Here is a 24,098-nt window from a genome sequence, read left to right as displayed (position 1 = left end):
TGCAAGCCAGAAGATAATCTCTTGAGGACACTGAAGGGAAAATATGCACCTCTGCAGTGCACATTTAGGTGCTGTGAGCTATCATCACAGAGTTTTCCTTGCTAACAACTGTATCAGAGAATAGAAGGCCTTGATGATTGTAAGTAGACAATATACTTTTCACTGCTGCTTGAAGAAACAGGTTATATTTCCATCTAAAAAACAGGCAAGTGAAGGATGAGGAGCAGAGACCAAAAAAAAAGTAAGTATTGCTCCATGGCCAAAATAGGAATTATTTTCTAGTTTCCAAGATAACACCAAGACATGCAGTAAACACCAGACAGAAGCAAAGCTACATCTATAGAGTGTATGAACATATTTATTTTCACAGGCTAGGCACCTTCACCCATGTTCAGACACATCTTAGAAGACCACTGCCAGTATGTTTTGCTTTTTAAGTCCTACAGGGTCACCTGTTGGAAAGCAAATTAATCTCATATTCCTTCACAAACAATACATTCGAGCCCATTCTTTCTTCACTTTGAATCTTTCAAATCTGTTTTTGAGGCTTAAAGACACTTAAAGATAATAACCTCTAGAGATGCCTGTAGTAAACACATCCCATGAGCTTCTGTGGAATAAGGATTCCTTTTGTGTGCATACCTGTAACTCACAAGACATGCTCTCAGCAGTATCAGTAACCAGGCAAATGGATAATCTCAAGTACAAACCTACATTATGTTCTATCTGCAGTATTTATTGGCTGTTGGAGGCTGTGCCATGTAATTAGAAGAAACTGAGACAGTTTTTTCAAATATTTGTGTATACCTTTTTTGTTTGAACAGATAACATTTTTTTGCTGAATTTAGGAGAGGGAAGGCACTGAGTAATGTGAGGTCATTGAAGAGTCACAAAAGAGCAGAAGAAGTTATGTACTGCTCATCTGGTTTTGTCTAATAAAGTTTACTTCATTTCAAAGTTTTAAGATTCAAATTGGTAAATTTTCAGCAGTTCTAAGGATGCCGTGTTCTGAAATGTGTGTATGTGCTAAAAGAAAACTAAATCATGGAAGAGAAAATTCAAATGTACATACTCCTGTCACTGCACCTCTCTCTGATATGCAGAAAAGATATCTATTGGCTCATACTAATCATGGAGTGGTGTGGGTTGGAAGGGACCTTAAAGAGCATCTGGTTCCTCCCCCCTGCCATGGGCAGGCACACTTTCCACTAGGGCAGGTACTCAGAGCTTCATAGAACCTGTCGTTGAAGACTTTCAGGGATGTTAGGCTTGTTTTCTCCTTATTTTTGATACTTTGTCATTTAAGAGTGATGCTAGCCCTGTAGCTGGAAAGGTTTTTGGGGAACAAAGGTATTCTGTGTAAAGATCCCAACTTGTGAAATGTTTCTCTTTTGTAAAGAGAAATGACATTTCTCTTTACAGCACATGAGAATACAGAATTGCACATTCTGTTCTGCATGAATGTGTTAGATCCCCTCCCCCAGGCTGTCCTCAGGAAAAAAGCCTAAACTCTGCTGCAGATTATTATCCACTGGTGAGCAGCCTGGCCTCTTACAAGTTGGAAACCATTTTATAATCTGTAGATTCTTTTCAGTTTTAAAGCCCCGTGTTGGCTTGTGAACAATGATGACATCAACTCTTGAAATCCAACTCTAGCTTTGTTCCCTGTTCTGTAAGGTTTATAAAGCCAGTAGCATTTGGTTTTCTTCCCAAATAGGATATATTTAAACTGACATATCTGATTAATGGGCTGATGTTATGGTTTGTTTATTATTGAGTTTACATTGTAAGTGTGAGAAGATAATTTTAAGAAGAAAGTTTTGAAGTACATAATAAAACGTATTGCAGTGAGAACTTCTGAACAATATATAGTATTTGACTATCTATATATAAATCTGAAAATTAAATTAATATGTAAATATTCTTATCAATGAAAACTTAAAGTGTTGCTTTGTAATAGCGATGTCACAATAATTTTCCACAGCCTAAAGTTGGCTGGAGATAATTAGCCCCTAGCATCATAGTAGTGATATCTGATTGAATAAAAACAGGAATCACTTGGGACCTTGCAGAATCTCACTGTTTGTGTATAACATTATATGTACTTGATATTTATCTGTCTCACTTATATGAGATAAACTGATATTATGAGATAGTAAGACTGACTTAGTCTCCTGGATTCCACTCTAATTACTCTGTAACTATTCAATTGTTAGCTGGTGTGTGCTGCACAAAGGCATTTCTGAGCTCATAGTTCACTTCTAATTGTGTAGATGACAAGTATGTGTTTAAGAAAAGGTGGAAGATAATAAATTCAGTTAATCATAAAACAGGTAGGCTTTTTTTGTTTAATGTTATAGTTCAAAGTTTTAGGTGTTCTAACAGAAAATGTGGGAGACTGTGCTTACTAAAACCTTCCTACTGTGCTAAGACAGTGATCCTTACAAGAGGTTAAGAGCAAACTTAATGTGGTGTATAAATGTAATACTTTTCTGTAGCAGTTTTCCCTGCAGTGTGCTGGAAACTGTTCATGAGTTAATTACTGCAGAAGCCATGTAAGGTAAAAAGGTACTGTGAGTTCTGTTGTACATGGTGGGCCAAGGACAGAAAAGTGGTTTTATGACTGAAATGGGAACCAAAGCTTGTTAACTCTCAGACCATAGAAAGCTAGGATTGGATCAAAGTTATTCACCCATTTCTCTGTGGTCAAGGGAATTCTAATTAAATTTTCTAAGAATGCTTTAGTATATTGAGAAATACTTGGTAAGACTTGCCAAAATATGAGGTTGCCACTGCAGTTCTCCACCAATTTTTCTTACCCAGGTTACCCTCAATGAGTGTTCTCTAAATTGCTTCTGCTCTACAACTTACTTCCTTAAAAGAAAACAAAAGCTTTGAGGCATATAAATGAGGTAGGTTTTGTTTTTTTCATAAAAGCTGAACAGAAGAGCAGGCAGACATCCTGACAGGCGGGTACTCTACTGCATAAACCCCTTCCTAAATTGTCCAGGGCAGTAGTTAGAATGGTGGTTTTTGGCTGAGACCATCATTTGGAGTTGTGGGCTTTAAGTTATTAGCATACCTGTCCATTAGAATTGTTTTGTCTTCTGGAGGTACACAGCAAAAAGGTGGAACAAAATGTGTGTACACATTTTTGTTTATTCTGCCTTCTGAGTAAATACCTTTTCTTTTTTTTTTCTGTTGGAGTGAGGGAGCAACTCCTGTAACCTTATAATTTTGAATGGGAAGTAATTCAAATTTTTACCATTTTGAGTAGTTTTTAAAAGGTTTAAATGGATAAGCAGATCACAGCCTAAAAAATTAGGTACATTTAATCAATATTGAAGGCCAAAATGAAGTTCAAAAGCAAGAACTTATTAAAGAAACATTACAGTTAAGTCTGAGCAATGAAAGATGACAAGTCCATGCATTTTTTTGCATTTCAGAGGATGTTGTTCTCAGTAGACCATCAGTTGTTCTTGCATACACCATACTGTGCTTTTCAGCAATGGTTGTTGTATGAATAACCAGGTCAGCCAGTTGTTTAAATAATGTTGGGAGAAAAATACCACAGAAAAATGAGAGAGAGAAACAGTTATATGCTTTAAACATCACATTTTCTCTATTATTCTTACTTTTCAAAATACTTGAGACAGCTTATGAAAATCTTTTCCTTCTTAGGTCATCATTGTTTCTTTATTCCTTTATAAAGATTTATAATATTTTTTGTTGTTTATCTTCAGCAATATATTGTGATTCCAAGAGGAGATGATAATGATAGGAAGAAGGGAGTGAATAATAGAAGAGATACACTGTTGGAAACCAAAATAATGCATTTTTCTAATTTTTCCAATTTCCAACAGTGGGAAAAATATGGAAAAATCATTACCAACTTCTTGACACTCACTTAGTAAAGTTTAGTCTCTGAATCCATATTTAGATTGTTGGCTATCTCAGATATTGCATGTCAGTGCTTGAAAACTCTCAATTGAACTACTAACTGAAAATTGGTCTGTTTCATGCACATCTTACCAGAATTAGTAGGAGGCACAGGAAGGTACCTCCTTGTAAACTCATAAGCCTCATTGGGCAGCCAAGTTTGAGATCTTCAGCCAATGTTTTTTCAGTTTTCCAGGTCTGTACAATGGAGGCTTTTTGCATACAGAATTTTGCATCACAAAGGACTGAGTAAAGTTCAGGTTCATGGATTCAAATCAGGTTTAGATTACCTCAGAGAAATTAGGACTAGTCGTCATATTGTCTTCAGCTTGCACCAACCAGTCTGGGTTTGTATGTTGCACTGCAGAGTAATACTTAAATTGTGTAGTGGAAGACAGAAAAATCATAAATACAGGAATAATATCTTTTATGTAATGTCTTGGTTGCTTTTTTATGAAATGTGGAAAGAGGAGAGTCTGATAAGCCCCCACCCCTGTAGGTGCTAGGGCCCAAGAGCAACCAAACAATATATTCGTGTCTAACTTCATTAATGAAAAGAGTCTCCTGGATTTCTTCTATGATTATTCCTAATTATATGTTTAATTATATACTTAAAGCATAAAGCCAAGACTGAAATATACAATACCCTGCAGGTTCTTGCTTAAAAACCACTAGACTTAAAAGTCATCTAAGGTGAACAAGGAGTTACATTTTCCTTTGCTATTGTACAGGAACTGGAGTATAGATACAATACTGTATTTATGTTGAGGCAGTGCAAAAATAAGATGTTTCAACACAGCAACTCTGCATGGGTAGAGAGACAAGAAATGGAGAAGGCAATGTGACCCCGAAAAAATTTTGAACCCCCTGAATACCAGACTATTTTTTTACTTTAAAGGTGTAAGCATTTTATATCTCTGAAAAAGTATAATTTGGACTGTGATCTGAATTCCCTTGAGGTTTTTGTTTTCTTGTTCTGGCTGTTTGCTTTTAAAATCTACTATATATATTATATGAAATCATATAAAATAATAGGTTTGATCCTCACTAAAATGAAACACAAGGTTTTAGCTATTCTTTTACAAGAACTGTGAGGAAGATGAAATCAATGATGAAGAGAAGACTCTTATTTGTTGTTGTTGTTGTTGTTTGGAAATCAAAACCAAAATAGTTTGCCTGGTTAACAAATGTCATTTTCAGCTGTAATGTTCATTGAGTTTGAGCTAAAGAGTATGTGCAGCTTGAGGGATATGTAGATGTAGAGTGTCCTGGAAAATGTAAATCTTGAAACATAAGAAGTCATAATGTTTTGTGCAGACCTCTTCCTTTGCTATCTCTCTGAGTACATTCCTGGTTTGAATTTCGGGGGTTTTTGTTTCCATGCTTCCTGTAGCACCATTTGTCATTGGCCATCACCACCTGTGTCACCCCTCACCCCCACAGTTGTTTAAAAGCTGTCGTGTAGATGCCTGCACTTGATCCTGTACATTGATTGTGTTTTCATGTGATTAAAGACTTCACCCTTTCCCATCTTTGGCAGATACTTGTGTGCTTAACATTTCTGTTGGAAGAACCTCTTGGGCCTGATCCCAGCTGAGTTACTATCCTCACTTTTTCCCATCCCAGCATTGTTGAGAAACACCATTTTCTCGCATCCTCCCCACAAAACCATTGTGCACAGGAAATAGGCAGTTGATCCTCATTTCCTTCCTTCAGTTTCAAGCTGTTTTAGAGGACTTATGAGTCAGCATCTCATTTAGTTGTATATCATCATCTACATACTCATCTCAAGCCCTTTGTGTTCTCATTATCATTTCCCTGCAGCTTCAGCTGATTGCATGTCTCTGCAGGATTTCACCCAGAGACTGTAAACCTAAGGAACACGAATTGTCATCCTAATGTCCTGGGGTCCTGGCTTAGCCTCCTTTTGCTTCATTCTGTACTCCTGCATTTCTCTGATTTTAGCTGCTTTTTTTCTCAACAACAGTGTCATCTTTCTGGGTGACCCATGATAAATGCAATGTGTTTAATGTATTCTGCTTTTGTAAGGACTTCCCTTTTGAAATCCATCAGAAGCATAAATCAACAGCATATTACACAGAACAAAAAAGAAGGGGAAATCTTAAAATGCTCCTCTTTTGCAGTGCTGCCAGTGAAAAGGCATTTCAGCTTGTATGTCACTGCCAGCCAGAGCAGCAGTGCTGCATTCCTGCGGAGGGAGCACATTGTGCTCCTAATACCCTTCTGTGACATTATTTCAGACTGACTCAGGGGGACAGATGTCTCCTACTAAATCATCAACACAAATGTCTCAAGCATCTGTGTTTTCCTCTGGAGACTTAGAATTTCAGTGTTCAACAGGTCTGATCCTGCTTAAAATGGTAAATATGTTCCTTTGATCTGCTTAGCAAGCAGATCCCACAAGGCAGACTTGCAGTTCATTCACCCTTGTTTTGAGGGCTCTGGGATAATGACTAATACAGTCAGTCAGCCTCAGGGTATTAATCCTTGTCCTCCCTAAGCTGCTGCATATTCCTTTGGGCACCACCTTACAAGTGGTGTTCACCAGACTTTCCTTATGTCTTCCTTTGATGACATTCAGCACATTCCTGGAAAACTTTGCTTTCCTCCTACGACTCTTAGCCTTCTACACCCTCTTCCAGGGCCACCACTTGCTCAATTTAGGTTTAAAGTTCAAAAGCAACATGTTTTGCAGCTGTTTCCTTCCTCTCTGGTACTCTTCCCATTACAATGATGTCTGGCTCCCAAAATTTTCTCAAATGTAACACCCTTTCTGCTCATACCTGCCAGTGGTAACACTCTGCAACTGTTTCTTAGTTGTGTGTTATGTTCCAGCCCCAGCTTCTACTCTTCTTGGCCTCTAATATTTTCCACCTTTTTCCAGAGGAAACTACTTATGTTCTTTTGTTGATTTTTTAATGTATTACTTTTCTGTGTGCATCTGCCTGTATTAATCTGTTTCTTTTGCATGCCAGTCCAACATGTACAAGCATTGGTGCCTCTTGTAGTCTGACTATTTGCTTCCACAACTCATAAAAACATAACACTAGTTTCAACAGGAGCCTCTGTGCTCTGAGGGTATTAACAGAAAGTGGAAATCCTGGTCTTTTTTCCATCTCATTGGGAAGTGACAGGCCCTTTCACAGGTTTTCTTTGCACTGTTTGAGCTGGTCAAGTAATGTTCATTCAAGCCAGCTAAGGATCTGCACTCATAGATGAAAATGAAATCACAAGCTTTGTACAACTCCATTTAGGAGAAGGCATAGGATCCTATCTGCTGGCCAGCAGAGGTTGCTCAGAGCACGTTAGTTGAGTGTTCTGCACTCTACAGTTCCTTATTTCTTAGTAAGTCAAGTCCAGGGTTTTTTAATCTTCTTTGGGATTTGCTCCAACATCCTCTCTCCTCATGCTGGATATTTGTTTTGATGCCTCATCTTTCTGGAACAATGACTGAGTTGGTGAGGGAAGCAGAAGACAGGGGATTGTCCCAGAAACCTGTCCCTGGAGTCGAGAGATCGCAGCCCTTGCTGCATTTGGAAGTTGGAAAGCTTTCCTTGGATTCATTTCCAATCATTGTGGACTATATATAACCATATGCTTGCTGATAGATGGAAAAAAATCATACTCCTCTACAATCTAGAAGTAAAGGAAAAAAGAGATCATTATTGGTTTCCATCTTTAAATACCCCTGAGGTTAGTGGAGTGCTGATGAAGGCATCAGTGTGGTGTTGAGTTTGGACAGAAATGCAGACAGTTAAGAAATATTTTGGAAAGATCCAAAGGAAGCCATGCTTCAGGTTTGGATTCAGACCCAAATGTCTTCAAATTTCATTCATAATAACGTCTTTACGTGGGCTGCAGTAATGGTCTTAATTATATTTCTCCCACACTGGCATGTCTGGATCTTCTGTAGGAGATCTGGTTTGCTACATAACACCATGGATGCCTTGTCAGTCTCCTGGAGGTGCCTTATGCAGGAGTAGAAGAAGCCTCCTGCTGCACTCCTGTTGTGGGTCTGGACTTGTGTGTGGTTCTTTTCTGCAAAGCTGTGTTTATTCAGAGAACACTAGCTCCTAATCCAGCAGCATATCCATATGATTTCAAATCAATTCCTGCAGGAGGAGGGAGAGACTTCTGGATCTAAGGTGGACTCTTTTTATGTATTTTAACTGCATATCTTCGTTCATCTACTTGCTTTAAAATAAATACCGTATTGTGATGAGAGGAGGGGAAGAGTTAAGGATTTCTCTAGATTGAGGGTGAGAAGTGTTGCAGCTTTCCTCAAGCATCCTCATTTTCTTACCCACACTTAGGTCAGAATTCATGTTTCACTTCCTTTGAGACTAGGAAAGTCCAGAGAAAAGTGAAACAATTGTAATCCTCCATGAGGTGACAAGGTTTGAGGAAACTAAAGTAGCTCAAGTTGATCCTATGCAATGGCTTTAGGAAGGGTGACTGTTGCACACTTTTAAAGCTACCATTGGGCAGAGTAATGTCCCTTCTGAAGTGTGGCCTTGATGTATAATGATGCCTGAATGTCAAGCAAACATGCAGGATGATTTTTTTCCCCTTGGAAGTCTTGTGTGTTTGGCATTGAGAAGGGACTTGGTCTTATATGATCCTTTTCCTTTTTTTTCTTTTTAAAGAGAATTGTTTGATAAAACCCAAGAAGGGTTTCTCAGGTTTGCCTATATGGGGTGGTAACAGTATAAAAACATGAAAAACCCCAATATAGTTTCAGTATTACCGAGACATTAGCAACAGACTGTTTTGTCTTTGTGGTTTGTAACTGGAATGTTTCCAGTTGTTGCCGGAAGGCTACATTTAATTTGTACTGTGTTTGCATAAATAGCTTATTTGTAAAAATCACATTTTACTTGAACAATTCTAAATTATGCAGTTATCATAGGGAGAAAAATGATCTATTGTTCTCTTTAAAATAAAATGGTACTGCCCTTCCAAAGTATCCAACGGACAAAAGCATGAAAAATCATAGCATACTTACAAGTTGCTTATCTCATCCCCAGAATCAGCTCTCACATGCTCATATCCTCTGGGTTTGTAAAATTCAAAAGATTTTTTGAATTACACTCTTAATTGTGATGTTGGCATTATAATTACTTGTTAAATAAGATTCTTTAACAATGACGTCCTTGTTGTCAAAGCAGTTGCATTTCTTTGCCTGGTATGAATAGCTGCATGTTCTGAACTGGGAAGCAGCAGTTGTGGGAGCCTGACTTTGTTGAAGGAGAAATTGATTGCTTAGAGAAGGTTTTTTAGAGCACTCTACAAAAATCTCCTTTACCCACAGGCAAATGAAGATTAAGGAAAATAGAGGACATCCACCTCTGTGAACTCAAACGTCAGTAGGCAATTTCCCCTCCAATTAGCATCTCGTTCATGTGTTGGAGGAAAAAATAGTTGGGTTTTTTTGGCCCTTAAACCCCTTTTAGCAAATTCTCACATTCTGTAGGGTTCAAGATCAGAGGTAGAATAGTAAAGAGAGATGTGATTGGCAAAGACTTTTTATTCATACCATAGTTTCTCTTATTCTTTTTTTCAGTTGTGGTTACACATGAGTTACACCGTATTTCTAAGTTCTGCTTGTCCCTGTAGTAAGTGTGAAATGAACACAAAAGTGTAATGACTGTTGCTAATTCCAGCCAAGAGCTGTATCATTTCTCAGGAAGAAATGTTTTGTTATTTGTCAGTTATGGTTTACATATATGGTTTATATATATATGTATATATATATATATTAATCTCTATGGCTCAGCTTTCAGCCATTAACTCTTACATTAGAACATTCTTTGTTTCTTTGACATACAACCACATGTAGCACATCTGAACTGAGTTCCAGCAAGAGTTCTGAGAATATTATATATTAAGTATTGATAGAGCGTATTGTTCTCTGCCACATGTGCATTTCCTTCATTGTTTTTCAGTGCTTCTCTTCTCTTCTCTTCTCTTCATTCAGTATACTTTCAGTATGTACACATTATTCTTTTTGAATTTCTATTATTCTCCTTTTTCTTTTCCTGTTAACAATTATCTCTCCCCTCCCCTTCTTTTCTCTCTTTGATCCACAGGTTTTGCAGTGCATGTTGGTCTCCCTTCATTCAGAACTTGACATTCAAAGGTACATGATGAAAATTGAATCCTCTCAGAGAGTTAGTACTGTACTTTCTTTTTTCTGCACTCTGCTGTGAATTGAGTTTGTTACCCTTTAATTGTGTGTGTCTTGCTTCACAACTAAAATTCTCAAATAAATATGAATCTGCATGCTTTGTCTCTCTGTATTTCACAGCAATGAAGTATTATGCATATAGATTAATTGCATATGGGAGTGTGATGCATGTGCGTCCTCTGAGGATTTTTTAAATTCTGACTTTTCCTTTAATGGCATGACAGACATGAAGCTCTTATATTAGATGCTCTGAAATACACCAAAATTGAATGGGAGATCCTTGATAAATCAGTGATTCCTAAACATTGTCCCAATTCCAGCTTTATATTTCTTTTATATACATACTTGGAACTGGCTTAGGTGCTACAAGTCTTGCTGCAAAATTAAGGACAGCTCTGTGGGCAGAGCAGTAAATATTGTTGTATTGAACATGCAAAAAAATCTTACGTGTGCAACTCTCAGAATTATCTTATATGCACAGTGTGCCTCTGAAGTCACCTGTATTTCACCTTTCATCCTGTTGAGCTTCTCCTCCATTTCTAGATGGCTTGTAATGCCATACAGAAGGGATGCCTACAACAGGTACCTTTTTTCCCCCAGAGAGGCAGTGGATGTGTACAGGCCTTGCAGGTACACACCTAAAAGGTGCCTCTGCGTGGTTTCTACCGCAGCCAAGAGCGCAATCGCAATCATGAAAGCCCCAGGAGGGAAAGCAGGGAGGACCCGGAGCAGGCAGAGCTCATTTGCACCTGATTTGTGTTTCCCCTCTCAGGATTTAAGGAGGCCAATAAACATGGGACCACAGGGAAGGGCGGGAGAGGTTGAGGTGTGGAGAGCAGAAAGGTTTCTCCCCCTTCGCCAAGGTGGCCTCGAGGGAGGGAAAAAGAAGCAGAAGAGCAAGGTGACGAGTTGGGAGAGAGGAGCAGCAGAAGCTTCTACGGCCTCTCTCCTGCGGCAGCCCCCTAACTCTCCCTGGTGCCAGAGCAACAAGCTCTAGTAAGTGCTTCAACACGGTTCCTTCCACGAGTAGAGGCTAAAAACAAGTGTGTGGTGTGGGTGTGCTGCCTGTGCTGGGCCATTGCTCCTCTGGGGCTGGCAGCGCACCCTGCCTGCTGCCCTCACCCCCACCTGCCTGGGGTGGGCTCTCCTGTCGGTGGGCCTTTTTTGGGTATTTTTAAAATAGCATGTTAATGCAGAGCGCCTTCTCAGCTTGTAGAAGCACAGAAAAACAGGTTTTTCCAGGATCGCTGCTCTGTGTGCCTTTGCTTTGGGAAACAGCACAGAAACAGACCCTCCTGTTTTCTTCAGGGACCTGTGTGGGAGGAACAGGGATGGGTAAATAATCTTGAATCAGAACTCACTATCCCCTAGGTACATTTAGGCATCTGGTATGTATTCTTCCCCCCCCCACCCCCCACCTTAGTTTTTGCATGTGGTTTTAAGCATGTAAAGATCTTTCCCCTTTAATCAGCATAATGACAGTTTTTGTTTAAATCATCCCTTTTAATCTTCACAGTTCTCATGGCGATTTTGGGGATTGTGTAGGTAGGAGTTACCTCAGCCACTGCTGATGAAACGCAGCCATCTCCTGGATGGTGCAAAGGGTCGTGCTGGGTTGTGAATACTTTGCAGTAGAGTTTTTCAGGAGGGAAAAGAAAAATAGCTTCCAACTGAAACTGCCATACGGCCTTAATTAAGACAAATGCTGATATCCAGGCTGGAATTTATGGATGACTTATTTAAACAAAGCAATAATAAACTGAAGCTGTGATGCAAGAATATGACAGAGACTGTGAAAGATGAAATTTTGGTCTGAGGAAAATTGATAGACTCACAGAAGCCTTGGCAGGGAAAAATAGTGAGGTGACCCGTGGCTTTTTTAATTTTACTCTCATGTGTGAATAAATTCTTCACATGACAAAGGACTAGAATAAAACAGAGAGATAAATTATTTTATTATAAAGGTTTCTTTCATTAAGTATGACTTTTGCTTTTTATTAGTGAGTGGCTAATAGTTTTCTCTGTTTTACTTCACTTTCTACCCTCAAATCTCAGGTGTTTGTAGAAAAAGAAAACCTTGGATTTGGACAGAAGCATACTGCAAAATATTTTTACACTTTAATGTGGATGGCTTGGGGTTTTCTGATATTACACATATTCCAAAGAGATGTCACAGCATGCTGCATATTTCAGTCTGGACTTGTCTGGACCAATTAAGCTGCTCTTAGACGGGCTGTTGAGTTCCTTAGGGCAGCATTTTCAAATGCAAGTTCCTGCAATTAAACATCTGAATAAGAGGTCTGGCAGCATAAGTGCTGAGCACCTACAGCTTTTATTGTTCCTAATGAATATCTTTACTATAGACACACAGCTTTCCTGAAAAACAGGTTTCAATTTATCTAGTTGCTTACAGTTTAAAAAAAAAATGGAAAATGTTGTTTTATGTTAGTAATTTATAATAGTTCCGTGAAAAACTTTTTTTGCTAACTCTGGGGATCAACCAGCTGAAGAGCAAGTCATGGTCTTGCCTAGGGGGAGCATCCTGCTCGGTGATTCACAGCACTCAGGATTAAAAGAAATGAGTTTTGGCAGCTTGCCACAGCAGGGAGCATGCAGCTGGCCACCAACAGGAGCTAGCAAGGCTCGTGGGAAAACGTGCAGATTTTTAGGATGATTTGAATATCATTACAACCTAAAAATATGGCAGATAAACTCTGTCCCATCATTAGACATGTTTTTTTTCCTCTGGGTGGAAAAAACTGGGGTCAGCATCAATGAATACAGAGTAATAGATAAAGATCCTGTCATAAGCGGAGAGGAGTTTATTTACCTTCGAATAAATTGAGTGAAATGTCCACTCATTGGAGCATCCAGAGCCTGTCACAGGATGGGTGGTGCGTGGCTGTGACTGAGCATTACCGGTGCTGATGGCTGAGGTATCTTCCCCTCCTTTCACCATGGCAGGGAGGAGGAATGCTTTATTTACCTTACTTGGAGAAGTTCTTCTGGGTCTGTTTCCTCCCTTTCTCAGAGCATGCCAAGATCTGCTCCGGGGCAGCACACGCCGAATTCACTGCCTGGCTCAATGACCGCACGGCAGGTGGCCGGGGGAGGGCTCTGTGCCTTGTGCCCTGCTGGCATCGCTCCCGTGTGAGCGTGGTGAGCTCAGGCTGCCCTCGGCACCCCCGGGGCAGCTCGGGCAGGATCTGGCACAGAACCTCCAAGCCGAGGAGGCTCCAGGCAAGTGGGGTACCTTGCTTCACTGCTAGGGTGGTGGGCAGCCATGGCTCAGGCGTTTCTCCTTATCAAAGAGGAAATAATTCTGGCCATAGAAATCCATATTGCCACCAAACTGAGCTGCTTGTGAGAAAGAACTGGCTTTGTAACTTGTTGTTGTTGATTCAACAGAAAAGAGTGAAAAGTTTGGGTTTGAAATAGAGAAATGAAAGCTAGACGTGTGTTAGTCCATGAGCAGGCATCAGAATAACTAGCGCCTGCAGGATCTGTATATGGGCGAGTGGGCAGCTCCCTCCCACCCTCTTGAGCTCTGGAGAACACGGATGCTGGCATGTGCCTGCTCCTGGCATGGTACCATTTCCAGCTGATGGCATCCCAAAGAAAGATGCCACAGATTTTTACATCTTGTAATGGTGAAAAAGCACCAGAAGCACAGAAGTGAGTTTGTTATAAGAGATGGTTTGATGTTGCATTCAGCTGCTGAGTCATCTCCTCACACCCAGCTCCCTCAGTGAGACAGAGTATCCAAATACATCAGTTGCACAGAGGTAATACAAAATTTAGTTTATACAGCCATGTATAAGCATTTAACTTTTCTGAGAAAGTGCTGTGGAAAAATATGGAAAATGCTTAAAAATGAAATAATATGGGTAGCGTTCACTTTCTCTTCAACAGTAATGTGTCACTAATAGCATGTCCAGGCAAGTAAAACCCTGTTGGTGTATTAATATGGAAACCCAAACACTCTATCTGTGGAAAAAGCAGATCCATCCTTCAGACAACAATAATGTGACACAAATATGATGAAGTATTGTTGCAGTAGTAAGAATTCACGTGCTGTGGTAATACTTCAGGGTTAATAAACTCATCATACATGAAACACAGCCTGTTTATATGCCTATGTGCAGTCTGTCACATATCCTGTATCCATCTTTGGCACATGTCACAGGACAAGCAGTTTACTTGAAAGTCAAGAAGAGTAGGCTTCCATTTTTCTACTGATTTTTCCTCTCTATTTGAAATGTCAAGAAGACTCTTAAATGTGGGGGAAGGGGAGCTGCCTATTCGTTTGTTAGAGTACGTGATTAGAAAAATATATTTTACTACCTCTGTTCTATTTTTTGGTGCCTTTGTTTACCATTTGTACATTGCCAGGAGTGCTAGCAACTTCCAAGATACGTAAAATTATTCTCCTGAATAGATAAGTTTCTGTCAAGGTAACGGCTAAGGAAGTTCCTGGAGACAAGAAATAAAAAGTGGGAATTGATTGAGAGATAAAATTAAAACTTTCTTCAGGTTGTGCAATTATTTTTTTCTGAGCTCTGTTTTGTCTATGGAAATGTGTGAAGCAAATTTGCAGGAGAAAGGAAAAGAGGGAAAAAAGGTTTCTGTTATATAGATTAGTATAAAAAAATAACTGGAAATGAGCATAGAAGAACACTATGAATAACAGAAACATAAAACTGGCTAGAACAAAAGCATGAGAGGATTAGTGTGGACAAATGTGAGCAGAGGACCAGAGGTAGAGGCATGCAGAGGGCTTGATGAAAATCTCTGCTACTCCATGACTGCCCATACATTGGCATCTCTGCAGTATCTCACTTTTCCTTATTCAGGTACTTTCAGGCTTTATTCCTAATTATTTGCAATTTTACTGCATTTAAAGAGCCTTGCACTTTTTTCTTTATTTTTTCTGAGTCAGTGAAAGGACTAAAGCAGATGTATTGAAAGTGCATTCTTTTGCCAAGCTATAGCAGACAGATGTCTGTCATGAGGCATGATCAACTACAGTTTTAATTCTTTGTCAGATTCCAGGAGCAGTTGAAATATCTTCTGTAATTGCTAGCTCCATGTGCTGTACTTAAATATATACCCTGAAAAGGTTACAAGGGTCTATATCCTTGTAAATAAAATAGTGTATCCTAAGTAAAAGAGTCATCAAAAAGCACAAATTAATTGCAAGTTTACACTGTAATTACATGTAAGTTTACACCAGAATGGTCCATCCCTGTTTTGGCCTATCTTTTCTGATGATCTTGTAACCCAGAACTAGCACAAAGAGTATCTTTTACCAGAGAAATCCTTAAGGAAGGTCAGCTCTACTCAGCTGGGTGAAAAATGAACCTTATTGCACAAAGAAACATTCAGGGGGGTGCCTCCTAACATACAGCTTGGGGGGAAAGACCATGGCTGGCTGAGGAAATGTAACCTAACTGGTATTGGCAGAGGGGGGAGAGAGATCTGCTGCCTCTTCTGAACCTCCTTCTGTTTTCTGGCACTTATCCCCGAGGTGGCTTGGAATGTGCCAGCATTTCCTTGAGTTTGTCTGCCTCTGTGGAGTCTCTATTTACACATTTTAATTTTGGATAATGCTGTTCCTTAGTGGGTACATCTTGAGTTTTCTTCTCTGTTAGGTATTTCAGGGTTTTTTGAGCACCATTCTGACTCACCTAGCAGCAGTCTAGACTATGACTCTAGTTGGGTCCTCTGTTGAGTCCTGAAACATTGAGAATTGGGGTCAACATTTATTTTGTGAAAGCTTGTGCTGTGTGCTCATTCCTGAAAAGTTCTTAAAATGACACTTGCTGGAGTATTATTTTAAGCAATTTAATATTAGTGAACATTCAGTGGAAAAAACATATACAGCGTTGTTATTATTAAGTATTTATTTGACATTTGTCTTATTTTTCTTATTTGATATTAGAATCATCATCCTGAGTAATTATTACAAGGTTGGACCATGCTGAAGGTTTCTGCACTGCTTTCTTCAAAAATCTTTACAAATACTTGCAGCTATAGCTCTGTAAACGTTGCTGGCTCCTTCCCCACCGCATGAGTTGATTTTCCTAAGTCATACCTAGGAATCCACTTGATTATTAAGAAGCATCAGCCATGTGCTTGTTCCCAATAACAAAAATTCTTTCCTATAAAATCTGCAGTCATATCTCTTTTGAATACCCACTGTTGTTGCTGAGCTTGGGAATTTTTTTAGAATCTGTTTAAAATTCAGAATCTTGGTATATAATGTTTACAGAAGTTTAGCATGACAAATAACTTGAAGCTTTTCATACACTTCATGTGTGTATTTGGTGGATCTCATTTATAGCATGCATTGGCTTTATGTTGGTGTCACTCCACTTACTAGAGTGGAATTCCTGTGGATTTGAGATGGTGGATTAAGAGGAAGACTGGGATTAGTATCTGAGCAGAATCCATGATGTGCCTCTGGATTGCTTCAGAAAGCTGCAGCACTGGTGGTGAGAAATGACGGCTGCTGAAAAAGATCTTTTTGAGTGTGGTGGGTTGACCCTGGCTGAACACCAGCTACCCACCAAGCCACTCCATCCCCCCTCCTCTGCTGGAATGCAGAGGAGAGAATAAGATGGGAAAATGTCATGGCTTCAGATAAATGCAGTTTAATAAAGAAAAAGCAAATGCCAATTGTGGGAGCTAAAGTAAACAAAGTATTCTGTATTCCCCTTCAGCAGATGATGTCCAGGCTCTTCCCAGGAATTGAGGTTTCAGGCTCCAGTAGATGTAGCAGTTGCTCTATAGGACAAATGCAGTAACAAATGGTCCCTTTCCTCCTCCTTTTTCTTAGCTTTTATTGCTGAACAATCATCAGGGAGTATGAAGTATCCCTTTGGTCATTTTGGGTCAGCCCTTCTGACTATATCCTCTGCCAGGATCTTGCCCACCCACAGCCTCCTGGGTGAGTGAGAGAATGTTGGAGAGAGCCTTTATGCTGTGCATGCCCTGCTCAACAGTAGCAGGAATAATGGTATGCTATCAACACCTTCTAGCCACCAATACAAAGTACAGCACTGTGAGGGTTGCTATGGAGAAAATTATCTCAGCTAGACCCAACATATTTAGCTACAGTAATGACATCATGTCATATGTGGGGATCTGGGATGCTGTGTCTGAGGTCCTGCAGCATTTCCCCGGGGACAACCAAGGAAACACAGCAGTGCTGAGGTTGGCTCCATCTGTGCATTCACAGGACACACTGGGCAACTGCTCAGCTAAATCAGTGCCTGTTGATTTTGGTAATAAAGTGTCCCCTTACTCCTCAAATATACATCTGTTCATATTATCAATGAACAATACACATGCAACTGCATGTCTCAAATGACATTTGGGGATTATTTTATTATACATTGAAGAGAAAAAATAAGCAAAAGCAAAGCAAAATAAGCTTGATCCATATTTCCATTTTATTAGTATATATTAAAAGCAATCTCCTTCCCAACAAACTGAAATGAAGGATCTTTTGTAGATTGATTTTGTTGCCTTTATTTTTTTTTTAATCTTGTTTCTTTTAGTCATGGTTTTCTAGAAAGGGAGAATTATATGCCTTCTAGCTCCCTGTGAATGGATTTATACAGATAAGTTTTTAATCACTACAAGGAGCTACAGATCTGTATTATCTTGGCTTGGTAATACTTCCGTAATATGCCTGTGTAAACAAAATACTTCAGCAGTGATGGTTAACAAGCCATTTTGGAAAGTTTAATGAAGAAGTACTGTCTTATCAGATTCTTTTCTGTGTTTGCAGGTCACTTGCCACCTCTGTAACTTTCCTGGCACAAGTCCTTGTATTTACAACCTGCAGACTAATGCTGACCATGTCAGAGGCACTTCAAAGCATACTTTAGAACAAATGTTGTTAGCTTTAAGTCCTGCATAATATTCAATGCTCTTGAACAATTTCATTGTAGGACATTGGATAGTACCTACTATTTTAATATTAGCATTTAGAAAGTTAATAGTTCTGGAGGATTTACTTTCTTGTGAGATATATCTAATAATTGTAATTTGTGAGCAACTGCACAACTTGGCAAGAACAGACCTCTACAGCCAGCTAATGAAAATGTAATAAAAGTTGAAGCTCTTCATACATTCAAAGTCACATAAGGAATATTATGTGATGCTGAAATGACTTTTGCTCATTTCACTTGAAAAACCACTGAAAGAAACAGATGTCAGCAAGATTAGTTAGCTTAGCTTTCCAGAAAGAAGCATAATCTTGTTTGGATCTTGACAGCAGCTTCAAACCTAGAGTTGAAGTTGATTTTGATACAGGGGATTTTTAACATAATAGCATCTGACCTGAAATGATAGGGGAGGTAAAAACATATAATTTTAATGCTATCTTGTGCCTGGTGCTGATTATAGATGTCTGTAAAGTTCATATTTACATACTGGGTTTGGAACCTAGTAAGCTTGCTTTGCTTTGAATTTCTGCTTTGTATGTTCCCATTTGTTGTGATATGGTTTGATTGAGAGAGACCAGGAAATTATTCTTCCAGAGTAATAGTACATGTGGTTGTGAGAGGGTTACACTACACAATATTGACTATGCTTCTTAAAGCAACCCCTTTTTGTGGAAAGGGCTTTAATGTCATTTATAGTTTGCAAAAAATGTTCAGGACATTTTATTTCCTATTGAACGTGTTTTTACTAGGCAGATCCTACCGTGAAGACTTGGTAGAAGTGCATAAATGAAACCATATCTCTCCCCTGCTGGAAGAGTTGGGTTTTTTCCCCGAAGCTGTGTTTATCAATTACTAATATGATTTCGCAGTAAAAGTCATAATTAATTTGGTCAGTTAATGAAGACAGTTCTGATTTATGCTGGTGCAACAACAAAAAAAAGTAATTGTTTATGATTTCAACTAGAAATGTTGGGTTGCTGTTTTGGCTATGCTGCATGACCTGGACCTTGCATAGATGGCGCAGCAGAAGATACTGAAATTGATAGCTTTGCTACTCCATTACAGTACTGCTTTTCAGAGGATTTTTCTTAGCAGATTTGATAAAACTAGAGTATGTGTGAGTTGTGTGTGTGTGGACAAGGAGAATGGCATTACTGTATGTCTCCTCAGCACAAGTGCTATCCTCATGGCCTTGTTAGCAACAAAATTTGCAATGCGGATATACAACCATAAAAACTGCAGCAGAATATCCAAGGACACTTTTCCTAAATAATCTATACAAGTGACCTCCAGCATACCAGAATTTGAAGAATTGGACTCCTTCCTTCTTCTCTTTGATTTTTTTTTTTCCTCCCACACTCTGGTTTCAGTAGACTAATAAGGAAATACTCTGTTTTGCAGACAAGAAGCCCGAAGCCATCCCAGAGCCCACAGCCCAATTTGGGTGACCACACAGAACACCTCTCTGAAGCATCTGCTGATTCCTTAGAGGTCATGTCTGAAGGTGATTCTCCAACCCCCTTTTCAAGGGGCAGCCGCACGCGGGCAAGTCTTCCCGTTGTGCGGTCAGCAAACCAGACAAAGGAAAGATCACTGGGTAAGAGCCTGCTCCAGTCCTTCTCCATTCTGTGTTAAGTCTGTGTTTTCCATTTGTGGATTTAAAACAGTCTTTAAATAGGTTGGGGTTGAAAAAGTAAAGACTTTGGTAGCACATTATTTTTCATGTCAGGTTGTTCTTTGGAAATTAACTCAATATGGGATACTGAGTAACTCAGGGGAATGGTTAAATTATTTTCATAAGATCTGAAGGTGTGATGGGAGCATGGTAGAAATGCAAGGAGAGAGAGATGAAATGCTGGGTAATGGTTAAATCCACTGTTGCAAACATTCCTGCCAATCCTGCACAGTATTTGGCGATGAACTTAATGCAAGATTGTACCCTCATTTTCAGACAGCAGACACAGGTTTTTCACTTTGTCATCTCTTCAAAGCCAGACTTAGTTGAAAGAAACCTAGAGATACTATTGCCTTAGTAATCCATCTTATTGAAAAGGTTTGTATTTGTGTGGCAGTAGCTTTCCAGGCCAAGGATTTCAATGGATATGCTGATGGAGATGCCCTTTACTTTGGGGCAATGCCCTTCTGTCTGCACAGTGACACGAAAGATGTGTCAGCACAGGTGGACAGCTCTGCTTCCTGCATTCTTCCCATATCTCACGGTTGAATCCAGCCCAGCTGTGAACCAGAGCTCCTTTTATGATGGTGAATTTTGTCTCAGAGACTCAGCTCAGCTGATGGATAGTAGGAGTAAAGGCTGTTCTTTTGAGGGAAGACACCAGAGGGCAGTTAAAGCGTTGTGGGAAGGCACGTAACTCATCTGTGGATTGCTGAGGAAGGCAGGTTTTGCTCATAGGTAATAAACTGAAATGCTGCTTTCCTGTAGGCTCATCTTCCAATATACAGAGTGACATAAATCAAAGGCTGGACTGTAAATCATACCATGCTTGTAAGCTTGTCACGGTGGTTTACTCATCTCTCAATAATCTAAGACAGTTTCTGTCAAGAGTATTATGATATCTGACAAACACAACAAGTGTGAAGAAAACAGGGCTGGAAGGGGTCCCTTACCCTCCCACAGCTGAAAAGTGAAGAGCAGTGGGGCTGGAAACAAGAAGCTGATCCTTGTCCATGTCAGCTCACAAATGGCTGCCCTCCCACAGCCTGCTGGGCCACCAGTATGTTGGGCTTTTGGAGGAGAAATTTGTGATACTTCAACCTGGATAAGACCTTTTCCTTTTGAGGTGTTTTTAAGAGCACATGTATGTTTACTATACATGCACTATTATTTTTACTATACTATACTAAGTCATTACTGGCTAGGGCATTGCCAGGATGGCTTACTTCACCCTAGGATTTTCTGTAAGATTTGTATTTGCTTCAATGTAATGTTAAGTGGTTGAGCCTTTGGAACTCACAGTCCAGCCACACTGTGCAGGCTGAGGATCCCAGAGCTGGAGGCAGCACTGCAGGTGGTGTCTCAAGAGAGCAGAAGGACAGAATCCCCTCCCTTTACCAGCTGTCCAGGCTGCTTTTGATGCAGCCCAGTGCAGGTTTGGCTCTCTGGGCTGGGAGTGCACATGGCTGGGTCATGTCCAGCCTCTCACCCATCAGCACCCCCAAGCCCCTCTGGGCAGGGTTGCTCTCACTCTGCCCTTTCCCCAGCCTGTGCTGATACCAGGGGTTGCCCTGACTCGGGGCACCTTGCATTGGTCTTGTTAAACCACATCAGATTCCCACATGCCCACTTCTTGAGCTTGTCCAGGTCCCTCTGGATGGCATCCTGCTCCTCTGGCCTGTCAACAGCACCACACAGCTGAGTGCAATCTGCAAATTTGCTGAGGGTGCACTCAATCCATTCATCTATGTAATTTTTAAAAATATTAAATAGCACTGGTCCCAACACAGACCCTAAGGGACACCACTTGTCCCTGATGTCCATTGGGACTCTGAGCCATTGACCACTACCCTCTGGATGCAACCATCCAACCACTTAATTATCAGTCTACCAGTCCACTCATCAAATCCATCTCTCTCTAATTTAGAGAGAAGGATGTTATGGGGACCATGTCAAAGGCGTTACAGAAGTCTATATAAAGGGCAAGCCCTCCCCTTGTCCACTGCTATGGAAGCCCACTGCAGAAGGCCACTGGCTTGGTCAGACAGGACTTGCCTGTGCTGGGTGTCCTGAATCACTCCCTGTCCTCCATGTGTGTATGTGTGATCCTTCCCCCAAGTGTTCTCAGCCTCAAGGTATTTTCAGCTTAGGGATTTCCTGGTTATGGTTTCTACCTGTATAATAACCACCAAGGGATGTCTCCTCCGGGTATTTGTTCAGTCCACCTTTGATTCCCATGTAAATTTTTCACATCCTCCACAGCGCATCTGTGACTTCGGCAGCAAGTTCCTGTTGGTTTACTGCCCGACCACTGCTTTCCTGTTGCTTTGTTTTATATTTATTTATCAGCTCTAGGTTATGCCCCTTAGTCCTTGTGTTGGAAGTGACAGCAAACATCAGATTGCTATCTGCTTCCCCCATATCTGATTGCTTTGGCCGGTTATTTCCCTCAGGTCCTTATTTTCATTCAGGTCATTTATAGCAGCTGAGAAGTGCTGCTATAACCACTTGTTGCACATCCAGAAACCATCCTGGACACCTGACCATCATTGCTGCCCTGAAATTTTGCAGTTCAATAGTGTCTTTGCTAAGATGGGAGGACCATAAGTTCACTGTTAAGAAATTCATTCTTAAACCCTTTTGTTAGCATCTCTTGCATGTACTGAAATGTGTTGTCCATGCCCTAATGAATGGAGGACAGCCACGTGAAGATACGCTGCTTTATTTAATGGCCAGGATTTCAGGCCCTGCAAAACCCCCTTTCTTTCATGTGCCAGAGACAAGGTCCCAGCTTATCCCATCATGAACAGGCCAAATGCAGGAGAAAGAAAAAAAGTAAACAAACAACAGGGAGGCAATGTAATATGAAGCATTTCAGTTGATAGTTTTTAGGAGGGGTCACAGATATGTGTGTGGCTTAAGGGATCATCATACTAGACAAATAGAAGGTAATACATTGTCATCACCCCACAATCTGCCTTTTTCAAGCAGTTCCAGGAACCAATTAGTAACAAATAGTTTGTTTAAAAGATAAAAAGTATTCCAAAATAGTTCAGTTTTATATTATTATTATTGTTACTATTATGTGCATTTCTTTTATAATAATGTCCTTTTTGATCTCTTCTGCCACTGTGTTCTAACAAAACCATCAGCAACATTCTGAAATTTTACTTTTGAGATGCTTTGCATTCTGTGGTCCTTTTTATTTCCAACTGTAAAAGGGGAATGTTTATTTTTAAAAAACAGAAAACTGTTTATAACTTTAGTTTTAAAAGTGTCATGAACGTACTTCCAGTCATATGATGTGAAATAATCCATGTATCATCACCTCCCTTTCTATATCTATTAATTTAATTTAATATAATTTAAATAAAAATTATGTTTTGATTCTAAGTGAACATAATTTCAGCGAGGAGAATAATCAACTTTTGGAAACTTCTATTTTACGTTGTATATCTCAATGCATTTTAAAAAAAACTGATGTTTTCTTTTTCAAATTCTAATTATTCTGTGGGTTCCTATTTTACTAGCTATATATGAGTCAGTTTGTTTTCAAATTGTGGTCTGAATTAACATGGAGCCTGAGAAGGAACAACACAAATGCATTTTGGCTACCTCACTATCATGGGTTTGTCAGTCAGGCTAATCTAACAGGACATGGTACTCACGTGGAGTTGACCTAGAAACAGTATTCCTATTGTGGGCCCATTTAAAATTTCAGCCACAGCTTTTGAAATTAAGTCTTTCTTGGCTAAGGAAACTAGAAATCAACACTTGCTTCACCATTGTGCAGCCTGGAGACAAAGCAAGATATTAAAATAAATGAATTCACTGTGCAAGAGAAAATTAAATGTATTTTAAAATACGTATTTGAAAGCTGGGAGCTTTTCCAGTGCGATAACTGTGGGAAAAAAATTATCTAGCAAAACTGTCAGTGAGAATCATCTGAAACCTGGAAAGTGCTCAAAAGCTTTCAGCAAACTTCACTTGCAATTTGCCTGGAGGAAGCAGAACCTGACAGGCATCCAGCGAGCTTACGGCAGCACCGCCTGTGCCCACACTGCAGCTCGCTGCTGTCCCTGCTCCGGTACCTCCTTGGTGAAATGAAGGCTGACAAATATGTTCACTTGTGGTCTCTCATGTGGGACATCTGTCCAAACAATGGGCAGCATCCTGGTAAGGGCAGGCACTGGCAGGCTGTGTGGGGATGGAGTGCCCGGGGCAGGCGATGTGATGGGTCAGAGCCCAGAGGGGCAGGTGTGGTCACCACCTCCCCACTGCAGCCACTGCTCTTGGTGCTCCTGCAGGGCTGGGTGAAGGA

The 24,098-nt window shown here is 40.0% G+C and overlaps 1 protein-coding gene across 14 annotated transcripts in view; it reads left to right on the top strand.

Moving 5' to 3' along the window:
- KIAA1217 (KIAA1217 ortholog) overlaps positions 1-24,098 on the top strand; it is a 355,505-nt gene that overhangs the window by 241,005 nt on the left and 90,402 nt on the right. For 13 of the 14 annotated variants that reach the window (XM_077173875.1, XM_077173881.1, XM_077173889.1 and 10 more), the window contains one exon: positions 19,504-19,699. In XM_077173875.1, coding sequence (XP_077029990.1) covers positions 19,504-19,699 — 196 coding nt within the window. Of the gene's footprint in view, positions 1-10,080; positions 10,100-19,503; positions 19,700-24,098 lie in introns of those variants that run through there. The other variant, XM_077173897.1, reaches the window with a different exon arrangement.

This window comes from Agelaius phoeniceus, chromosome 1 (assembly GCF_051311805.1).
Source record: "Agelaius phoeniceus isolate bAgePho1 chromosome 1, bAgePho1.hap1, whole genome shotgun sequence".
In the NCBI taxonomy this organism is placed as follows: domain Eukaryota; kingdom Metazoa; phylum Chordata; class Aves; order Passeriformes; family Icteridae; genus Agelaius; species Agelaius phoeniceus.
Note: the sequence above shows the minus strand (reverse complement) of the source record. Positions and strands in the feature narration are given on the sequence as shown.